The sequence below is a fragment of the Panthera leo genome, chromosome E2 (genome assembly GCF_018350215.1).
Source record: "Panthera leo isolate Ple1 chromosome E2, P.leo_Ple1_pat1.1, whole genome shotgun sequence".
NCBI lineage: Eukaryota > Metazoa > Chordata > Mammalia > Carnivora > Felidae > Panthera > Panthera leo.
This window is the reverse complement of record NC_056693.1, coordinates 20,222,435-20,243,932: the sequence shown is the minus strand read 5'-3', so window position 1 is coordinate 20,243,932 and position 21,498 is coordinate 20,222,435. Positions and strand designations below refer to the sequence as shown.

Here is a 21,498-nt window from a genome sequence, read left to right as displayed (position 1 = left end):
TCATGAGAAGGGAATACAGAGCCCATCTGTCAATGGGACAGGTGTTAGTGTCACACTCTAAGAAGAGCACACGTGTTGGGGGACATGTTGTGGCCCTCTTCGAAAAATATAGTCCACCGAGTGGGGAAAGTAAATTATGTTCAATTGTTAGTAAGCCAGTAGAAGAATTATTTAAACTTTTTTTTTTATGTGATAAGGGTTGAAACAAGATTTAAAAATTTAATACCCTCAAGGTTCAGTGTAAAACCCTATTCTATAATAATTTCATGTATTAAGGTTTTATAATAGTATGGTAAAAATTCTCCTTTGTGTCCTATTTTCTATTAATAGTACTTTCTAAGCTCTTTTATCACTTTTTATTTTGCAGATAAAAGTGTAAAATGTAATATGGATTCATTGAGAGGTTCACCTAAAAAAATATCTGAAATGAAACAACAGCGCATCTCTTTGAAAGATATAAATAAGGTTGTGTTTTTAAATATTCATTAGATACAAAGTTCATATAATGTTAATTTTAGAATAGTCTCCTTTGAAATCTAGGAACCAAAAATATATTTTCTAGTAAGAAATCCTTGGCTATGATAGTGATTTTTTTCAGGAAAAAATACGGTTTGTGAATTTGCTCTGTTTCTAAAGAACAAGATAACTGCAGCTTCCTTCTTGTTCCTGGCCTCGTGGCTTCTGTACAGAATTGGGTGTTTATGCTCATTTAGCAAGGGTGTGAAAACCTGAGATTACGGGACATTCTAATAGTTAAGTAAGTGTAACCCGTCCTTCCAGTTCCTTTGAGAAGACAAGTGAAATAATTACAGGACATTTGAAATACTGAGTATCTGAAGTGCCAGCTGCTTGCTACTTGGACACTTTAATCTAGTGGTTATAGCAATGGCATAATCCCCCCAGTTTTCCAGTTCTTTGTCTCTCTGTGTCTGTGTTGCCTGAAAATTACCTGGGATGGTTGTTATGAGAGTAGTTCCCATGGAATTTTGGTTCCTTCCTTAAGACTATATATCTTGGGGCGCCTGGGTGGCTCAGTCGGTTGAGCGTCCGACTTCGGCTCAGGTCATGATCTCACAGTCTGTGAGTTCGAGCCCTGCATCGGGTTCCGTGCTGACAGCTCGGAGCCTGGAGCCTGTTTCGGATGCTGTGTCTCCCTCTCTCTCTGACCCTCTCCCGTTCATGCTCGGTCTCTCTCTGTCTCAAAAATAAATAAACGTTAAAAAAAAAACTAAAAAATTGTTTTAAAAAAAAAGAATATATATCTTGCTTGCATACATATTCTTTTCTTTACAGTGTGCTGAATCTTCAGCGTACTGGCCAACAAAGAGGGGAATAACCATATACGCTGAGCCAGATACACCGGCAGCAAGGTATGATTTGAAAATTCAGTGTAATTGGATAGATACATAAGTGTAATACTGTCTTACACAGTGTTCTGTAAGATTGATGATAGGAAAGGAGCCAATTTCAATAAAGACTGGCCCTGGAAGTTTTGATTTACCTTTGTAGTTACTATCAGTGCTTTTCACTCTTTGTGTGGATCCAGATTTCCATCTGGCATCATTTGCCTTTTCCCTGAAGGGCCTCCTTCACTATTATCTTGTATTGTGAGTCTGCTGATAATGAATTCTTCTCAGCCTTTGTATGTCTGGAAAAATTATTTCAGCTTTGGTTTTGAAAAAAAGTATTTTTGCTAGGTATAGATTCTAGGTTGACAAATTTCCCCCCCCTGTATTTTAAAGATATTGCTGTACTCTCTGCTTGCCACATCGTTCCCGTTGCAAATCCTCCTGTCACCTTTTTCGTCGTTCCTCTGTTTGCAACACGTCTTTTTCCTTTGACTGCTTTTGAGATTTTCTGTTTCTGGTTTGAGCAATTTAATTATGATGTGCATGGGTGTAGTTTCCCTCCTGTTTCTCATGTTCGGGGCTCATTGCGGTTTTTCATTTGTAAGTTTCTGTCTTTCATCAGATTCGGAGCATGTGCGGCTGCTATTCCACAGATAGTTTTTCTGCACCCCCCCCGTCTCTTTCTCCTCTCCTTTTGAGACCCTGATGAGACAAATGTCACACTTTTTGATACTGTCCAAAAGGTCCCTGAGACTCTGCTCATTTTTTTTCAACCTTTTTTTCTTGCTGTTCTTCAGGTTAATAATTCTTCTGATCTATCTTTAACTTAATTCAGTCTTCTTTTATCTCCATCCTGCTGAATTTCACCATCTGGTGAACTTTTAAATTTGATGTATTTTTCAGTTCTAAAATTTTCATTTGAAATTTTTTTATAGTTTATATTTCTTTGCTGAGAACTTAAAAAGATTTTAATAATGCTTATTTATTTTTGAGAGAGAGAGAGACAGAGACAGAGACAGAATGCGAGCAGGGGAGGGGCAGAGAGAGAGGGAGACACAGAATCCGAAGCAGGCTCCAGGCTCAGAGCTGTCAGCACAGAGCCCGACATGGGCTTGAACTCATAGACAGTGAGATCATGACCTGAGCCAAAGTCAGATGCTTAACTGCCTGAGCCATCCAGGCACCTCCCCCCTGCATTTTTTAAATATATTTTTTAAAGTCTTTGCTGATAACTTTTATCGTTCCACTTAGGAGTGCTCACCCCTCCTTCTCTTATGGACCATGGTTATAATAGTATATGACAATTCCCATTTCTGAGCCATCTTGGGGGTCATACCTACTGATAATCTTTTCCCTTGACAATTGATCTGGTTTTCCTGATTCTTTGTGTATTGTGTACTCTGTTCTGGATATTTTAAATATTGTAGTGTGAGACTGATTTCTTTTTAAATCCTCTGGAGAATGTTGACCTTGTTGTTTTTGTTGTTTATTTTAGCAGGAAGTCAGCAACTCCCTTTGTTCAGGCCACAGATTCTGTCTCAGTTTCTGTGGGTGGTGACTGCTACTCTGTTTTCCATCTGTTCTGAATATGCTCAACTTGGGGCAAGCCCAGCTCATGTTGGGTCATAAATAGAAATGGGGAATGCCCTCCCTCTGGTACACTCTCTCTTTTTTCCGGGATTTTCCTCACATTCACCATTTTCTAGATGCTCTAGAGGCCCTGTCCCCGGGCCTCTGTCCAGGTAGATTGCTTTTCGTGGAGAAATGGCCATGCAGTTCTGTGTGTTTAAGGCCACTTATGGGCAAAACAGCAGCAGAAACAGGAGAGGAAAAAGATGAAGGTTTCCCCTGCATCTTTGGACTACAGGTCCCATTTCCCAGGTCCTCTAGAGGAAGTGGGAGGGGGTTTCCCCCGGGGTTTTGGGTACTGGTGCTGCCTCTGCTACTGCAGCTGTCTGATTGGAACCGGCCTTGGGACAGGGTTGGGAGAGAAAAAGGGACAAGAGAAAATCAGTCGTGATTACCCTGTCTGGCGAATGGCTCCTTCTCTGGCTTAAAATAGAAGGTTTCTCTCAGTGTTTGGTGTTGACATCCACTGTGCTATTCCGCATCTCAGGCCAGCCTTGGGCCAGCGCCAGGAGATGGGAAGGTAAAAGCCCAGGGAGCTCTCCATGATTTTGGTGGTTTGCACGTTTTGACTTCTCTCCCCTGTGATTCTGTACTTCCTGTGGAGTTCCTGGCCTGTGGAGACACAGGCTGTGTGCCAGTGGGGCTTCATCCTTAGACGATGCTTAGGGCTAAGCAGCAGTTTGGACAGAAATAAATCTATGTATGTGGAGCAACTCACTCCTCAGTGCTCCTTGGTGAGTTTTCTCCCTGAAAAGAAAGGCATTTTCAGGATGGGGTTAATGGGCTCAGAGACTCTAATGAATGTTTTTTGGTTTCTAGCACTTTATGTCAGAAGCCAAGTAAGAAGCCACTCAGGTTGGCCGAGAAGAAAGAACACAATGAGAAGAATGGCTGTGTGAAGTATGAGTTTTTTCCTTGGTCTGCACTTTTTATCGAAGCAATTGTAATGCAATTATAAGCAGGAGGAATTTACGTATAATTTTATTATTGAAACCTGTGATCCCACTTAGAAAATATACATGCACTGTCTGCATGTGTAACTAACTTTGAAGGTTTTTTTTTTTTTTTTGCCTCCCCTTCCTCATCCTCTTGATGAAGTAAACTGTTTTAAGAAACAAATCAGATACGGTTGATCTTTGGGGCCGTCGATTTTATATGGATTAATGTTTGCTTTCTTCCCACTTCTCTGCGGTAAAGAGGCCTTCCACCTGCCGGAGAAGCTACTCTTTTGCAGCATGGAACTGAGTTTTTGTGGGGTTTTTTGTCTTGCCAGATTCCCAGAGTATTCACCAAGTTAATAATAGAGTTGTGACTTCATTTTATACTTATTTACTCCACAAAACGTTTTCCTACCCGTTTTTACGATTTCTCACCACCCCAGCCTGAAAACACCCTTATATTCCAAGTAACTGGCTGCTCTGAAGCCACCAGAGTGACAAGGAATTTACGACCGTTCAGAAGTGGGTCAGGCGCACTGTATCCACTGATTGGCCTGGGATGCCTGGGGAGAGGGTGTTGACTGTGCCCGCCTCCCAGAGCCCACCTTGGGCCCCGTAACACCCTCTCACCCAGCAGGAGCGCCCCACACAGCTCTGGGTCCAGGGCCTCCAAAGGCTGCCCCGGGGCCCACAGATGTGGGGGTGGCTGTTAGTGCCCCTGTGTTGGTGTCCTGAAAGCCATGGGCATCCCTCCACCCTGATACCTGCAAGCCATGGGTCGCACGTGGTGGTTTTCCCTGGGACAGGAGACCTTGAATTATCCGTGCTGCTCATTCCTTTGATTACATTAAATTGTAGTTAATAAATTAACCCTGAGATACTCTGTTGCCTTTTATTTTTGTATTGGAAGGTTGTATCTTCTCTTGGGCTAAATGCCCTTTACTTAGAACTCATTGATTAGACCTGTCAGTTATTCTGACAGTTCCTCCGCATTCCAGGGAAACTTAAAGTGGTTTAAGATCACAGCAAAGAAGGGAGGAGGCAGCAGCAACAGGAGGTGACCTAGTGATCATGCAGTCTTTCTCCTTGTTCAGAACAAGTGCCCCTGGGATGGGTGACACTGTCCGTAGTCTGGGGGTCAGAGTTCGGGGGCAAGCACGGTACCGGCATGGCCTCTGTAGCCTTCGTATCACAATAAACAGGGAAAAACAGGATAAGCAGTAATTTCACAGCTATGCCTTGGGATATACAAGTGACCCTTGAACAGACACGGGGTTAGGAGTGTCAACTACCCACACGGTTCAAAGTCTGTGTATAACTTTTGACTCCCCCAAACTCAACTGCACATAGCCTACTGTTGACCAGAAGCCTTACTGATAACACAGCCAGTTAACACGTATTTATTTGTAGGTTATCTGTGTTATATACTGTATTCTTACAGTAATGTAAAGCTAGAGAAAAGAAAATGTTAAAATCATCAGAGAAAATGCATTCTCATTAATGTACTGTAAGTAGTCCACGTAGAAGAGGATGTGCACAGTTCAAACCCAGGTTGCTTGGGGGCCAACTATATATTTCATTTTACTTCCGTCAAGGAAGATTTAAAATTGTAAGTCAGTCGAGGAAATAATAAATATAAATAAATATAAATATAAGTAAGTCAGTTGAGGAAATATAAATAAAACTTCTTTTCTTCAAATTGTCCTTTTAACTATTTTATAGATTACTGCAGTTTTTAAATCCTGATCCTTTGAGAACTGATGGAATCTCTGATCTTCAGAAGGTATTACAACCCTAAAAAAAATTAAAAATCAAAACCAACTGTTTACTCTTTAAATCCCTCTCCTTCCTCGTCTGGATTTGAGACTAGAAGAGAAACCCCTTTAGGTGGGGGACTCTACCTGAGAACATCCCTTTAGAAATTCTCCAGTGAGTTACTACTGTTTCAGACGAATTGTTCCTTTTTTCATTTTAATTTAATTTTAATTTTGGGTTTTGATAAGCACATGTACCTAGGCTTTGACATTGCAGTCAGACCCTGGCATCTCCCTCCTTCCCGTAAAGTGGTTGACCTCGTGTGCCGGGGTGGGGCATCTAATGGGCTGCTGTCTTAGCTGCAGAAGCTTCGGTCGGGGTCCCTGCAGCCGTTTGCTGTGCTCCGGAACAAGATCGAGCCTTGCTTGTCGGTTGACACGTCGCCACTTTCGGCTGACCTGAAAAAGGTAAAAATGCTCCTGAAGCCGCACTCCCAAAGGAATACTGACCTGTTCTAACACAGGAGGATTTTTAATAAACAGTTCCAAGGCTGCACTTGTATAATTTCTTTGCTTTTGAAATTCTCTCTTCAGCTTTTCTTTTTTATTACTGATGTCTCATTTATTCTTTTTTTTTTTTTTTTTTTTTTTTTTACATTTATTTATTTTTGAGAGACAGAGCCAGAGTGCGAGCAGGGGCGGGGCAGAGAGAGAAGGAGACACAGAATCTGAAGCAGCCTCCAGGCTTTGAGCTGTCAGCACAGAGCCCGACAGGGGCTCAAACTCACGAACTGTGAGATCATGACCTGAGCCGAAGTCGGACGCTCAACCAACTGAGCCACCCAGGCACCCCTCAGTTATTCTGAAGTTCAGGTTACCTTCTTATAAGTGAAGAATTCTTTTGTGGAGAAACCACTGTATAAGTCTTACTGCTTTTCTGAAATAAGTTTTCAAATGTGTCTCTGCAAAGGTGCTTAGAAGGGCAAGTTGCCAGGGCAGTTACAAGATTACTTCCAAGTGTTCTTTTCAGAATTATTGTAGAGACCTGCCATTGATCGTATGTGTTTATGTATTTTCTTCTGGATTCAAAAAAAAAGAAGAAGGAAAACAAGCTAAAACCAGGAGGAGGAACTAAATAGGAGTGAAGCCTTTAGTGGCCTAGGGATTTCCACGGGCTTCCAGAAGATGGAGAACGGGCAGCGGAGTGTGGCTGACTAGCAGAGGAAGGAGCGAAGTGGGGGGTACTGAACTTCCCTCTTCCGCTTCCTGAGAATCCCCAGCCAGCCTCTCAGCAGGGAGCTTGGACGATCTAGAAGTGCCCTTCAGATGATGCTGTTTGGAATTCTTCCAGTAAAACTGCCTTCTTACTGCCCTGGCTTCCTGCAGGGCTATGATGCTCCTGGGAGCGAGCTCTGCCCGGCCCATGTGTCTTCAGTCAGCTTTTAGTGCTCCTACTCCGTGCAAACACACATCCAGGATCCGTGGGCATTTGAAGAAAGCTCCCGCCTAAAAACAAAATGCTTTTTTTGAAAAGACCAAAAGGAACTCTGAAGGAAACAAACTGTAGGCAGTCAAGAAAATGTTACGGGGTGCCTGGGTAGCTCAGTCTGTTAAGTGTCCGGCTTCGGCTCAGGTCATGATCTTGCCATTCTAGAGTTGGAGCCCCGCGTCGGGCTCTGTGCTGACAGCTCAGAGCTTGGAGCCTGTTTCTGATTCTGTGTCTCCCTCTCTCTCTCTGCCCCTCCCTCACTCACGCTCTGTCTCTCTCTAAAAAATACAGAAACACTAAAAAATTTAAAACAAACTTTGTAAGTGAAGGTGGTGTACTCAAGATTATTAGGAGGAGGAGGAGAAGCCATGTCGTTGCTCTGACAAGCTCCAAGCACCTGGTCAGTCCATGGAATGCCTGTTCGAACCTTTTGATTTGGAGCCCAGGAAAGCAAGTGCCTCATGGCAGGAGTTTGGTGCTGAGAAAAGATTCAGGGGGACTTGTCAAGTTAGGCGTTAGAAAATACCAGATTGAGCAAACGTATAGTGGCTGTTGGGGGTGAAGTGAGCAAAGAGATGGGAGTTTTTGTGGTCTGTGCTTTATTTGTGGGGTTTCGGTTGTTGGTGTTTTGTAGGCTCTCCAAAGAAACAAGTTTCTGGGACCTAGCCACACTGAATCCTACTCTTGGCCTCCCATAGCGAGGGGCTGTGACGTGGTGGTCATTTCTCACTGCGGAAATGACCCTCTGCTGTACCTTCCGCCACTCCTTACGATTCTGCAAACGGGGGGCTGCTACAAGTCTTTACCAAGCAGAAACGGAGTAAGTTGGAGACAATTTTGTTTCACGGTAAAATGGCTTAAAAATTTATTTTTAAAGTTTTAAGTTTAACCTGACCTTTGGTGAAGTTTGCATTACATTACTCATTTGATTTCCATGAGAGGACAGGGACTTATCAGAGTCATTGACTCTGACAGTGAGTCTCACCTTGAAGTCCCATGATGGCCATTGGCTGCCAAGAGATTTCTGGCTTTTAGGGATGGATGTATAGCTTATAAACTTACTTCACTGATTAAATTCCTCTAACTGTCATGGTAACTGTGTGAGATGGGCCATGTATGCTTTTTACCACTTCATGGATGAGAAAATTAGCCTCATGAAAAGTTACTGGTACAGATGCTGAACAGCTGAGAAGTTGACAAGAAATGGGATTAGAGTTTAGGTTTTCCTGTCATCTCGTCCCATATTCTTTTAATTATTTCTGAACACCCCCCACTGTTGTGTAATCTTTTGTTTTCCTGTATGCAGGAATCCGCAGGTGGTGGAAAGGAGAGAAATGGGGTGTGGGCATAGGGGATGGTGGGGTAGTGATACCTGCTCTCGGGGTCTGGGTGGTCAGGGGGACTCTGGCACGGAGCACCTCTGTCTCAGACCCGTCTCAGAGGCTGTGCTATGGATGGTTCCGTTACTCAGCAGAATGGTGAAAACTGGCAGTAAGAAAGGACCAGTCATGCTTAGAAGAGATGCTCATTTTTCTGATTCTGCCACGTCATGTCATTTTAATGGTTTCCTTTTCTGTACTAAGTTATTATGTGTTGGTTTAAACATCTACATCCCTCAGTTAGTGGTTGACCTCTATGGACGAGATGTTGATTGTTCTCGAATAGAACCCTGGCTGGTCAGAAATTATGTCCGGGTCTTGCCTCTCATTCCTTCTGCTTTTTCCACGTCTCCATGGCCAGCCTGCTTTCACACCTGCCGCCCGGAAGCTGGCCCCCACTGGATCTACATAAAGGAAAGGGGAGAATTGTTCTTGTCTTCGGCAAATTGACGCCGTATGTCCAGGAGGGTGTTGGGCAGGCGGTGCACCTTCAGGAGAGAACTATGGGATGGTGGAGGTCAGGGGTCACACGCTGCTATAGCAAACTTAATACCCTAAGGAAGAGATGTTAACCTTTTCAAGGCCCCCTTCAGGGGGCAGTTAGTTCCCTGGTACTTAGGAGCAGGAGCTCTGGGTCCAGACCGCCTGGGTTCAGATCCTATTGCTACCACGTATTAGCTGTGCAGCCTTGGACAACTAACTTTACCTCTCTGTGCCTCAGACTCCTCATCTGAGAAATGAGGTAATAGTAGGTCCTACCCTGTAAGTGTTTTAAAGAAAAAACGAAATACTTGTGACATGCTTAGTGTAAGCCCTAGGAAAATCTGAGTCAATGTGTCTAAGTCTGTTTTAATCATATCTTTTCTGACCTACATGACAATGGAGAGAGCAAAAAAATTTACGTATTGCTTACTCTGTAGAAAGAGATGTTCTGCATGCTGCGCATATACTCTGTTCAATTCCTAACTTTTGTCCAAGATTATGTGAATTTGTTTGTCTTCGCAGCCTCTGGCAGTCATCGTGTGCCCTGGGTGGAAAAAGGCCCAGTTTATTTTTGAATTACTGGGGGACTATGGCATGTCCCCCAGGCCTCTTCACCCAGTGCTGTTAACAATTGGACTCCACAAAGATGAAGCCAAAAACATGAAGCTTCCAAGGGCCTGTAAGCATCCTCTTCAAGCTGTTTGGTTTTCCCTGCAGAGCACAGCGGAGCCCTGCCAGGCAGGCGTGTGTGATGATGCAGCCACAGTCATCACCGGTCCAGACCGCACTGTGGGTTACGGGTGGGCCTGGTGGGCGAAGGCGCTCTTGGCTTACAGCTGTTTCACTGAAAAACGACATGATTTCATTCACTTATCAACTGTTTATCCACTATCTCCTGTTAGATGTTGACTAAACTCCCACCCCCTGCCCTCGAGGAGCACGAAACCTGGTGGGTGCCCAGGTATTTAACTAGATACAGACAGGTGTTAGCCTGGACGGGCGGGCCGCACCCACGTGAGCAAGAAAACCCAAGGTTTTGTGTCCTTAGACGGCAGTTCTACAAAGCGTGTGGCATCTTAGCAAAGGAAATGTGGGAAAAACCTGTGAAAAATCTGAAGTGTTAATTTTTCTTAAACGTAGGTGATGTAATTGTGACGACACCGCACAGCCTCCTGAGACTTCTCCAGTATCAGAGCTTGTTATTTCTCAGACTCTGTCACCTCATTTTGGATGAGGTGGAAGTATTATTCTTTGAAGCTAACGAAGAAGTAAGTACGGTGTCCATCGAGACGTCATTATCACTTGGAAATAGATATATATATGATGGAAGTCTCACCTGCTTGTAGGAATCTGGAAAAGCATCTAGTTGGGGAGGAAGCCAGTTCATCTAAAAAAGTTTTCCCTTTAGAACTTTGATCACTGTGAAGAAAGAAAATTTGTCTGAAATTGTCTTCCCACATTTTAAAATTCTCTTTGAAGAGCAAAAATTCTTTTCCAGAGAGGGTTTTCTAAAATACTGATATTTTTGCGATTATGGAAGCAATACGTTATATTTTAGAAAATTTGGGATGCAGAGAAGAGTACTTGAAAAACCCCAGCGTCCGTAGTCGGACACTCAGAGCAATGACTCTTATTGTTTTGGAGTAATTCCTGTGTCAGTACATACAACTAACAACATCAGGCCTTATTTTATGGCTAGTTTATAACTTGCATTTTCCAGTAAGCAGCATCATGAGTATTATTACTAATTATTCTACCGCACGATTGTTCACTGGACATAGGGAGTCCTGTGGGTGTAACATAATTTTTTAAATGGTCTTATTTTTGGACATTTGGCAGTGTGTGTGTGTGTGTGTGTCTAAAGAACATACATCTTTCTTGCGTGTTTCCCTTAGGTTAAATTCCTAGGAAGGGGATTAATGGATCAAAGACTCTGAATTCTTATAGGAAGGCATTTCTGGGGCACAGCATAACACGATGACCACAGGCATTTCATTTGGGAGCAAGGACACCCCAGGTTCAAGTCTGGGCTTTGTTACTTGCTGACTGTATGGCCTGTGCAGGGTTTCTGAATGCCTCTAAAGCCTCAGTTCTTATTTGCAAAACTAATATCCAGAATACTGCATCATATAGTTGCCTTTCTGAAAGCAGAGACTGATTTACGCTCCCATGGACAATGCACCACCACACCACATGCCCTGCGGCCCCCGGCAGTGGTCCGGCTTGGTCCGGCTTTCATTTCCAGTCTCCTCGTTACATATGGTGTCTCGTGAGCGTAATCTGTACTTCCTGGCTGACTTGTATACCGGCCACTCCTACTGTTCCTCTGTGAACTGCTTGTTCATTTTCTCTGCTTATTTTCTGTCGGCAGGATCACCTTTTTCTAGTCCATTCGTAGAACTTTTTATGTAAGGATATTAATTCTTGGTTGCATATGTCACACGCATTTACCCAGATACCGTTTGTGTTTTGATTTTGTTTATACTTAACATTCTCTCCTTTGTAGTTTTCTTCTTTTCTTTGGAAGGGCCTTCTCCACTCTGAGAACAGAAAGTGTGCAATTCTTTACCACTTATGTTCCTGTCAACCAACTATTATTCCCTTTTGAAATAAAAATGAAATTAATTATACTCACTTTTTTAGATGTTTGCTATATTAGATAACTTTAAAAAAAACATTGACGTTGAAGAAAGGGAATCTGCACCACATCAGATTGTTGCTGTTGGAGTTCATTGGAGCAGACATATAGAACAGTTGATGAAAGAGTTCATGAATGACCCCTACGTTGTGGTCACGGCCATGGAAGAGGCTGCTCTCTATGGCAGCGTCCAGCAGGTGCGGGCTCGTGGGCGTGGGGTGAGGGCGGTCAAGGGCTGAGGAACACAAGCAGGTAGCCTCCATTTCATGGCTTAATAAAGTAAAATTTTGCAGCTTTCATCTACACGAGTCTATAATCGTGTATTTAGATTTATATTGTCGTTCTATACGTTCTTTTCTGTTAAAATCCTAACTTAGCGATGAAAAGTGAAGCTGGGGCACCTGGAATGTGTTTAAAACCACACTGTTTCTGCCTTTCGTTACCAGGTAGTGCACCTTTGCCTGGAATGTGAAAAAACCTCTACTTTACTCCAGACTCTAGATTTCATTCCAAGTCAAGCACAAAAGACCTTGATCTTCACCAGTTCTGTAGCTGAAACAGAAATCGTGTGTAAGGTGAGCCTTCCACACATAAAATGTCTGTATTTTTTGTTTGAACCATGATTGAATCTCAAAATCATCAGAGAATTACCAGGTAGTTAAATATTTGCCAGGGGAATAAAACTGGACAAGTTTATCAGAGGAGGAGGTGGCTGGTGCTGCAGAGAATAGACAGCAGTGAGAAAGGACAGTGGTGGGGGGGGGGGTGGTGCTGGGGGTGGCCTGGAGGGAGGAGCTAAGTAGGTGGGACCATCCTTTCCATGGAAGCAGACATTCCCCAAGGAAGGTGCTTTGTGCTTTGTCGTTAAAAGGATCTCATTCACGAAGAAATGCCAGCGTCTTCTGTAGCCTCTGTTTAAAAAACCAGAGACAATAACACCAAGAGATCGCATCATATGGCTAGAAAAGCCAAATAAATTGTCTACAGATTTATTTAATTAATCTAATTCTACATAAATTAATACTAAAATGTGTAAATGAAGCCAAATACAAATTAAAATACAAGAATCAGTATATCCACCTTTCAGCAATGATGAACTGGAGGTCTTGTGAAAAGATGTGACATGTGTTGGCACATAAATTTTGGTGTGTGTGTGTGTGTGTATACATGTATATCCACGTGTATAAATACACACATCTATATATGCGCGCATTACTTAAAAGGAAGGAAAATGGTTTTAGCAAGATAATGTTTGTTTCACTTGAGCAAGCTTTTAGATACAAACTGTAGAATTTTGGAAATACATTTGTTTAAACTTACAATCATCTTGTTCTTACAATTAGTGGATCGATGAGATAATCCCCTCACAGATAATTTTAAATGTTTTATACTGGTAATTATTGATGGAACAGTTAACTTTAAGCTTATGTTCCTGACTGTGAACTGGCTTATTTGGTTTCATCTTTAGGTAGTAGAAAGCAGTTCAATATTTTGCTTGAAAATGCATAAAGAAACGGTTTTTTAATTTAAAAAGTGTTTTAGAACAGTGGAAGAAGAAGTTAAGTTCTGGCTCTCACGTTGTATTAGGTAAGTGTTTTAATTTCTACTTCTGTTTAGAGAAGGCTGCTGAGCCAATGGGAATCATGTCTTCAGCTTATTTGAATATCTTGTCTCCAAATTTCTCATCACTTCGCAGATCTCCTGAGAATTTATTAGTAACGTCAGTCCCAAAATGAAAGTTAAACTCCACTAAGATTTTGGTGTTGAGGCAAATGCGGGGGCCCCCGGAGCACTCGTGGCAGAAGGCAGCAGCCCTTAGCGCAGACCTTATCCCTGGGGCTGCAGGTTGAGGGCCACCATCTCCTTTGTGTGTGTGTATGCACGCCTCTGACGCAATCTATCACAGATGGTTATGAACGATGACGTTAGAGATCTGAAAGTCAAACTGTAAGATAAGTGAAAAATAGATGGGCAGCCTAGATTTGTAATAGAAAGGGGCATTTTCCAAGCTAAAGTTAGGGAGACGACTTTTCTCTGGAATGTGATCACGGGGCTGTGACATTTGGGGGGAGGGGAGTTGGGGAAGGAGTTTGTTGGCACCTACACAGTGAAGTGCGGTAGAGACACGTGTTGAGGTACGATTACGGAATTGCTGTGTAGCATCAGTGCAGGGAGCTATGCCTCATCTGTGGTTGTCGGATCCTTGTCTCCAGCCTTAACTGACGACTGCATACCGCTCTTGACCATCACCGATGCCACGTGCGTGATTCACTTCAGCTTCCCTTCCTCACCAAAGATTTTTGGTGGGCGTCTGTATTGCATGTCTGACCATTTTCAGAGTCCAACCGAGCAGGTTTGATTAATTTTCGTTATCTCTAAATATTCCCCTGGCATTTTCTGTGCAATGAGAAATGCAGAGTCCGCGGGGTTTTATCAGTTAGACTGGGATGGACGACCTGCTTCCTTTATTCGCCCCCGATTTTAAGGGTTCTCCTGCAGAACAGGGAGATAAGAAAACCAAATCTGTCTTGCTGCTGACGGAGAGAAATGCGTGCCACGCGGTCGGGGTCCTGCGCTACCTGGAGCGAGCCGATGCCAAGATTCCCGTGGAGCTGTATGAGTTTACTGCGGGGGTTCTGGAAGCCAAAGAAGATAAGAAAGCCCGAAGGCCTCTTTGTCCGTATCTTAAGTCTTTTGGTTTTTGCAAGTAAGCCAGTCATTTGTTTAAAACCTTGAAATGTACAGTAAAGTGCACAGTGATATACTTTTACTGCTGGAAGACCTTTACATATGTACGCACAGTATACACCGCCACCCAGTCCTAGAGGTTCTCCCCCTGCTCCTTCCCAATCTGCCCTCCCCTGGAGGTAACTGCCCCTAAATATCTGTCAACATTGATTAATTTTGCTCGTTTCCCAACTTTATATAAATGGAATTGTACGTTCAGCTTACTATCTGCAACATTCATCTCTGTTCCTGTGTGTATTGGGTGGATTTATTTATCTGTTGATTTAATGGCTCGATACTCTATTGTATGAATATATCACAATGTATACATCCATTTTCCTGTTGATGGGAGAGCAGTTGTTTCCAGCTTTTGGCTATAATGTATGAAACTCCCCTGAACACTCTTGCACATGTCCCTTTGTGGAAACACGCACCCATTTCTCTTGGGTGTAGACTTTGGGATTGCTGGGTCATGGGGTGAGCGCCTGTCTAACCTTCCCAAGGTGTGTGACGGGTTCATGACCCCGTCAGCAGTGTGTGGGAGAGCAGAGTTTCTCCATATCCTCACCGACAACACGGTGTTGGCGGGGGTGGCGGTTTCCATTTGTATTTCCCTAGTAATTTATGATGTGGAGTGTCTTTTCATATGCTTGTGGGACATTTGACCATCCTTTTCTTGTGAAGTGTCTGTTCGGTTCTTTTGCCCATTAAAAAAAATGTTTGTTTATTTGGTGGGGGAGATGGGCAGAGAGAGAGAGGGAGAAAGAGAGAATCCCAAGCAGGCTCCACACTCAGTGCAGAGCCCAGCCCATGGCTTGATCCCTCAAATCACGAGATCATGACCTGAGCCGAAATCAAGAGTCTGAGGCTTAGCCAGCTAGAGCCACCCAAGCGCCCCTCTTTTGCCAATTTTTTAAATTGGGTGTTGTTCTTTTTCTTATTGCTTTGTAGGAGTAGTTTATTTATTCGACATATAACTACTTTGTCAGATACATGCCTTGAGATCTTCTCCCAGTTCATGGCTTGCCTTTCACTGTGCTTTTAAATTTTTATTTACTACTTTTAATTAATTAATTAATTAATTATGAGAGCAAGGGAGGGGCAGAGAGAACAAGGGACAGAGAGAATCCCAAGAGCCAGAGGTGGGGCTTGAACTCCCTAACCATGAGATGATGACCTCAGCCAAAATCAAGAGTCAGATATTTGGGGCACCTGGGTGGCTCAGTCGGTTAAGCGTCCGACTTCGGCTCAGGTCATGATCTCATGGTCCATGAGTTCGAGCCCCACGTCAGGCTATGTGCTAACAGCTCAGAGCCTGGAGCCTGCTTCAGATTCTGTGTCCCCCTCTCTCTCTGCCCCTCCCCTGCTCATGCCCTGTCTCTCTGTCTCAAAAATAAATAAAACATTAAAAAAAATTAAAAAAAAAAAAAAAAGAGTCAGATATTTAACCGACTGAGCCACTCAGGTGCCCGCCTTTTCATTGTAAGTCTTTTGGTGAGCAGACCTTTTTAATTTTGATGAACTATTTCATGGTTACTATTGTTTAGTGTCCTTATGTAAGAAATATTTGCCTATCTCTAGGTCATGAAGACATTCTTCTGTATTTTCTTTTAGAAGCTTTATGGATGGTTTCACACTTAGGTATATAATCTAGAGTGAGAATTTTTGTTTAAAGTGTGAGGTACGGGGCAAGGGTTACTTTTTTCCACGTGGGTAATCATTTGCTCCAGTGGCCTTTATTTAAAACATCAATGTGTTGTCGCTCAGTTGGTGCCTTTGACATAAACCAGATGATAGCATACGTGCTCCGTTTGTGGACTGTGTTACATTGGTCTCTTTGTTCTTACACCGGTACCACGCTTTCTTAAGTACTGTAGCTTATACTTTAGCAAGCCTTGGAACCTGGTATGCAAATTCTCCAACTTTGCTCTTCGTCAAGGTTGTTTTGACTTTTAAGTCTGCTCCATCTCCACATACATTTTGGAATAGGCTTGTCAGTTTCTTCAGAAACATTGTCTGAATTTTGATAGCATGTGTGTTGACACTATAAATCAATTTGGAGAGGATGGTTATCTTAACAGTCACGGGAGCCTTCTCCCTGATCCGGACATGATGCCAGTGCTTGATCTGTGATCACTGGGACTGGGTAGGAGGAGTCTAGTATCTATCAGATAACTATTGACATTAACTTTTTTGAATTATGGTACGTTAAACAGGTTATTAGTGGCAGTTTCTTCTATTATGCCTTTAAACAGAATATTGACTTTTGAAACAGAAGCTCTGTTTTCTCAGTTTGGGTTACAGAGTGACTTCTGGTTTAGAGGTTATTAGTAGCCTTTGTTGTGGGTTGTGGGGATGAATTTCTGATTTCAGGGTCTTTGTTTCGGAAGTACATTTTGTTCATTTACAGACTGTCTAGAGAAGTAATGAAGTAACTCTTGAAGTTTATTTAGTGTTAATTAAATTTTAGGACCCTTTTTCGGTAATGTGCATGTTGTTAGTGTCTAAAGTATTTAAAATGGTTACTTAACTTTAAAGTATTTGGGATAAAAGTTCTCTGATTTCAATTACAGATTAATTTTCCTGAAGAATACTTTAAAATACATTAAAATTACTGTTTTTTTGTTTGTTTTTAAAACCCAGTTACTTTTTTTTTTTTTTCAGAGACAAAAGGATCTGTCCTGATCGACACCATATTAATCCAGAAATAGACATGCCAAGGAAATTATCCAACCAAACTCTACCAACATTTGGATACATCAAAGTAAGTTTTGCTGAAGATCCTTTTGTCCAGTAATTAATGACCATTTTAATGAACATATTCCATTCATAGGAGCAGAATAATTATGACATTATTAATGTACCACCATTAATGTGACAGTAGCCATGTGTCCTTACGAGATGCCTTATTTCAAGACCCCAGTTTATTTAGAAAACCAACATCAAATGGAGAAAATAGATAAACCAACGTCAACAATCAAAGGGGTTTTTTTAGTTGTACTTTCAGAAAGAAAGTTGTTTCCATTGGGGACTATTAAAAATAGTGCAGTGATAACACATGTCTCTTCACGATATCCATGGTCCTTTGAGGAAATTCTGAAATGTAGATAAAGTTGCTGACTTAAGAGTTTGTCACTTTCTTTTGAATCCTTTTTAATACTTCTTCTTTTCTTCTTTTTGTTTTTAAATTTTTTTTGATGTTTATTCATTTTTGAGAGAGAGCACAAGCAGGGGAGGGGCAGAGAGAGAGGAAGACACAGAATCCAAAGCAGGCTCCAGGCTCCGAGCTGTCAGCACAGAGTCCAATGTGGGGCTCGAACCCACAAACCGCGAGATCATGACCTGAGCCGAAGTCGGACACTTAACCGACTAAGCCACCCAGGCGCCCCTCTTCCTTTCTTCTTGAGTTCAGGACTTCTTTTTACCTTCCCTTTTCCCTAAAGCAACTATGTTCTGCTCATTTGTGCCGTTCTGTCTCCCTAGTTCTGTTACCTCATTTCTGAGTTTTTCTGGTCTATGTTCCTTTATACATGTTGTTTATCATGTATGTCTCTCTCTCTCTCTACGTGTGTGTGTGTGTGTGTGTGTGTGTGTGTGTATATATGTATATGTGTGTGTGTGTGTATATGTGTGTGTATGTATGCGTATATACATATATATGTATATATTCTCTCTCCCTCTCGAGAGGATTATATGTATATATACATATATATATATATATATGTATATATGTATATATACATGCACACACACACACACACACACATATATATATATATATATACACACACACACACATATATATACACACACGTGTGGGGCTTGAACTCACAATCTCAAGATCAAGAGTCGCATGCTCCACTGACTGAGCCAGCCCGGCTCCCCATTATTTTCTTAATTAACAAGAGGAAAGGTAGCTTGTTTTCAAGTTGAAGGGTACAGTTTTGATCTAGGTTGTGGATACATCTTTCCCAGTGACTCCCATTATCTGCAGGGACTGTTACTCTCCTTATTCTCTTTTTTGTTATAACTTAATATGGAATTTGGTCTTAATACTTTGCTACAGCTCCTTTTCAGATAAAATATATCTCCCTTGAATTTTAGAATGTCTGAGTCGGGGTAACATTGATAATTTCCAAGTTTCCTTTTCTGCTGTTTCTTTCTCGTAATTAAAATAGGTGGGGACATAGTTTCTGAGATTGTGCAGATTTCCTGGCTCCATTTCCGTCTCCCACATGCATCTGGCCCTTCATCTCTGTTGTCTTTGGATGGATAGTTTGCAGACTTCCTGGGGCTCCAGCCTTCACCCACTGTTGGAATGGAAGAAAACCTGCCAGGCTCAGTTGCTCCCGTCTCAATGGCCCTCCCCCCACCCCGCCCCGCCCCCGCCCCCACCCACGGTGTTTCCACTGAGTACCTGTAGCCGCTTGTGGACTCCTGTGTTTAGGCCCATCTGTGTTGAGGCTCTTGCATGTGCTTCTTCCTGCACAGACAGTGATACACGCAGGCTTCGTGATGCAGCTGGGTTTGGCTCATCTGCTTATTTTGTTGTTGTTCTTTAAATTAATAGATACTTTACTTATGTATTTTTAAATGATTATTATTTTTAAGAGAGAAAGCACGTGTATGTGCACGCTCACGAATCAGGGAGAAATAGAGAGGGAGACAGAGGATCTGAAGCGGGCTGTGTGCTGACAGCAGAGAGGCCGATGTGGGGCTTGAACTCACAAACAATGACATCGTGACCTGAGCCAAAGTTGGACGCTTAGCCGACTAAGCCATCCAGGCACCTCTAGATATCTATTTTTTAGAGCAGTTTAAGTTTACAGAAACACTGAACGGAAAATACAGAGTTCCGATACCACCCCAACAGCTTCCCCTATTAGTAACATCTTGCATTAGTGTGGAACATGTGTGACAATAGATGAGTCAGCGTTGATACGTTTAGTTGTTAACTGAAGTCTGTAGTTTACATTAGGATTCATTCCCTGTAGCGAACATTCGGTGGATTTTACCAAATGCAGAGTGACACATGACTCTATGTTGGTGCCACAGAACTCTTCAACGGCTCAGGACCCCCCTGCTCCACCCTTCCTCTCTTCCCTGAAACTCTCAGCAGTCGCTGATATTTTACTGTCTCATATTTTTGCCTTTTCTAGAATGTCATACAGTTGGAACTGTACCTTATGTAGGCTTTTCTGGCTTTTTTCATTTTTCAAACTGGCTTCTTTTTATCCCTTAATAGGTCATTTCTTTTTATTGCTCAGTATACCATAGTGTATCCATTCACCTTTTGAAGGACATCTCACTTGCTTCCATGTTTTGGCAATTATGAATAAAACTATGGTAAATATTTGTGTGCAGGTTTTTGTGCAGACGTAAGTCTTCAACTCATTTGGATAATGACAAGGAATGCGATTGTTGGCTTGTATAGTAAGGCTGTTTTTCTCCGTAAGAAACTGCCCCACTGTTACGTGAAGTGACTGCACCATTTGTATTCCTACCAGCAAAGAATGAGAGGTCCTGTTGCTTCACCCCTCTCCAGTAGCTAATGTTGTCAGCGTTTCGGATTCTGGCCATGCCAGTAGGTGTGTAGTGGTACCTGATTGTTTCAATTTGCAGTTCCCTGATGATGTTTGATGTTGGGCATCTTTTCGTGTGCTTACTTGTCACCCGTATGTCCTCTTTGGTGAGCTCTCTGTTCAGGGTGTTTTGCCCATTTTTTAATTGGGTTGTCTGTTTTCTAATTGTTGAGTTTTAAGAGTTCTTTGTAGATTTTGGATACCAGTCCTTTATCAGATACGTGGTTTGCAAAAATTTTCTCCTAGTCTTGTGGCTTGTCTTTTCGTTCTCCTTAGAGTGCCTTTTACAGAGCAGAGGTTTTTAATTGTAATGAAGTCCCAACTTTCCACTTGTTTTTCTCATGGAATCATGCTTTTGGCATATCCACAGAGTCATCATGAAACCCAAGGTCAGTTAGATTTTCTCCTTTGTTATCTTCCTCATCTGCTTTTATTTTGGGGTCTGTGGGGATATTTTGTCGATTAGCTTTGTTGTAAAGTATGCCCCCGGTATTTGGTTTTGCCATCTCATTGCTCTGTCTTTACATGGGGATTCAGAGTCAAAACACATGACACTTCACCACTGTCACCTTCCCAGAACCCCTCTAACCAGATCCTCCCTTTTAATCTGCTCTATTGAGGTTCAGTGTGCATACAGTAAAAATCATTATTTTAAATGTATAGTTTGTTGAGTTTTGAGAAATATGTACAATCATGTAACCACTGCCACAGTCAAGATATGAACATTATTATTGCCTCAGAAAGGTCTCTCCTGGCCCCTCATCCCCAACCCCAACTCCTGGCAGCCACTGGACCTGCTTTCTGTCACTAGACCTTTGTGTTTACTAGAATTTCTTGTAATGGAATCATACAATACATAGTCTTTTGAGTCTTATCTCTGTTATTCAGCGTAATGCTTTTGAGATTCACCTTTTTCCTTATCGAGTAGGATTCCCGTGGATTGCCTGTCTGTTCACAAGTTCATGCCATTTGAGTTGTTTGCAGTTTCTGGCTGCTGTGAATTCTGTGTTGCAATCTTTTTAGATCTGTATCTTCATGTTTTTTGAGTGAGACAGTGGAATTGCTGGGTCATATGATGTGTGTGTGTGTGTGTGTGTGTGTGTGTGTGTGTGTAAGAACTCGCCAAACAGTTTTCTATAGTGGTGGTACCATTTTACATTCTCACCAGCATTGCATACAAGAGTTCCAGTAGGTGCATATTCTCAATACATGGTGTTCTCAGTCTTTAATTTTTGCCACACCATTGCATTTGCACAGATAATCTTATTTGCATTTCTCTGGTGATAATCTTGGACCTCTTTTCACTGCTCATTTGGCCCTTTGTATCTCTTTTATGAACTCTCTTTTCACACTTTTTGCCCATGTTTTTGCCTATTTTTAAATTTGAGTTGTTAAGAGTTCTTCATGTATTATGGGTATCCTTTGTCAGATAAATTGCTAATATTTTCCCTCGGTTGAAAAGCAGAAGTTTTTAATTTTGATGAAGTCTTCTTTCTCACTTTTTTATTTTACATTTTGTGCTTTTCATGC

General features: G+C 42.2%; 1 protein-coding gene across 1 annotated transcript in view; it reads left to right on the top strand.

The window, feature by feature from the left end:
* TDRD12 (tudor domain containing 12) overlaps positions 1–21,498 on the top strand; it is a 72,346-nt gene that overhangs the window by 31,185 nt on the left and 19,663 nt on the right. Inside the window, 15 exon segments of the mRNA XM_042919203.1 lie at positions 368–465; positions 1,294–1,370; positions 3,798–3,878; positions 5,639–5,699; positions 6,031–6,138; positions 7,794–7,979; positions 9,544–9,700; positions 10,162–10,289; positions 11,665–11,856; positions 12,106–12,234; positions 13,128–13,178; positions 13,180–13,246; positions 13,873–14,012; positions 14,146–14,366; positions 17,051–17,150. Coding sequence (XP_042775137.1) covers positions 368–465; positions 1,294–1,370; positions 3,798–3,878; positions 5,639–5,699; positions 6,031–6,138; positions 7,794–7,979; positions 9,544–9,700; positions 10,162–10,289; positions 11,665–11,856; positions 12,106–12,234; positions 13,128–13,178; positions 13,180–13,246; positions 13,873–14,012; positions 14,146–14,366; positions 17,051–17,150 — 1,796 coding nt within the window.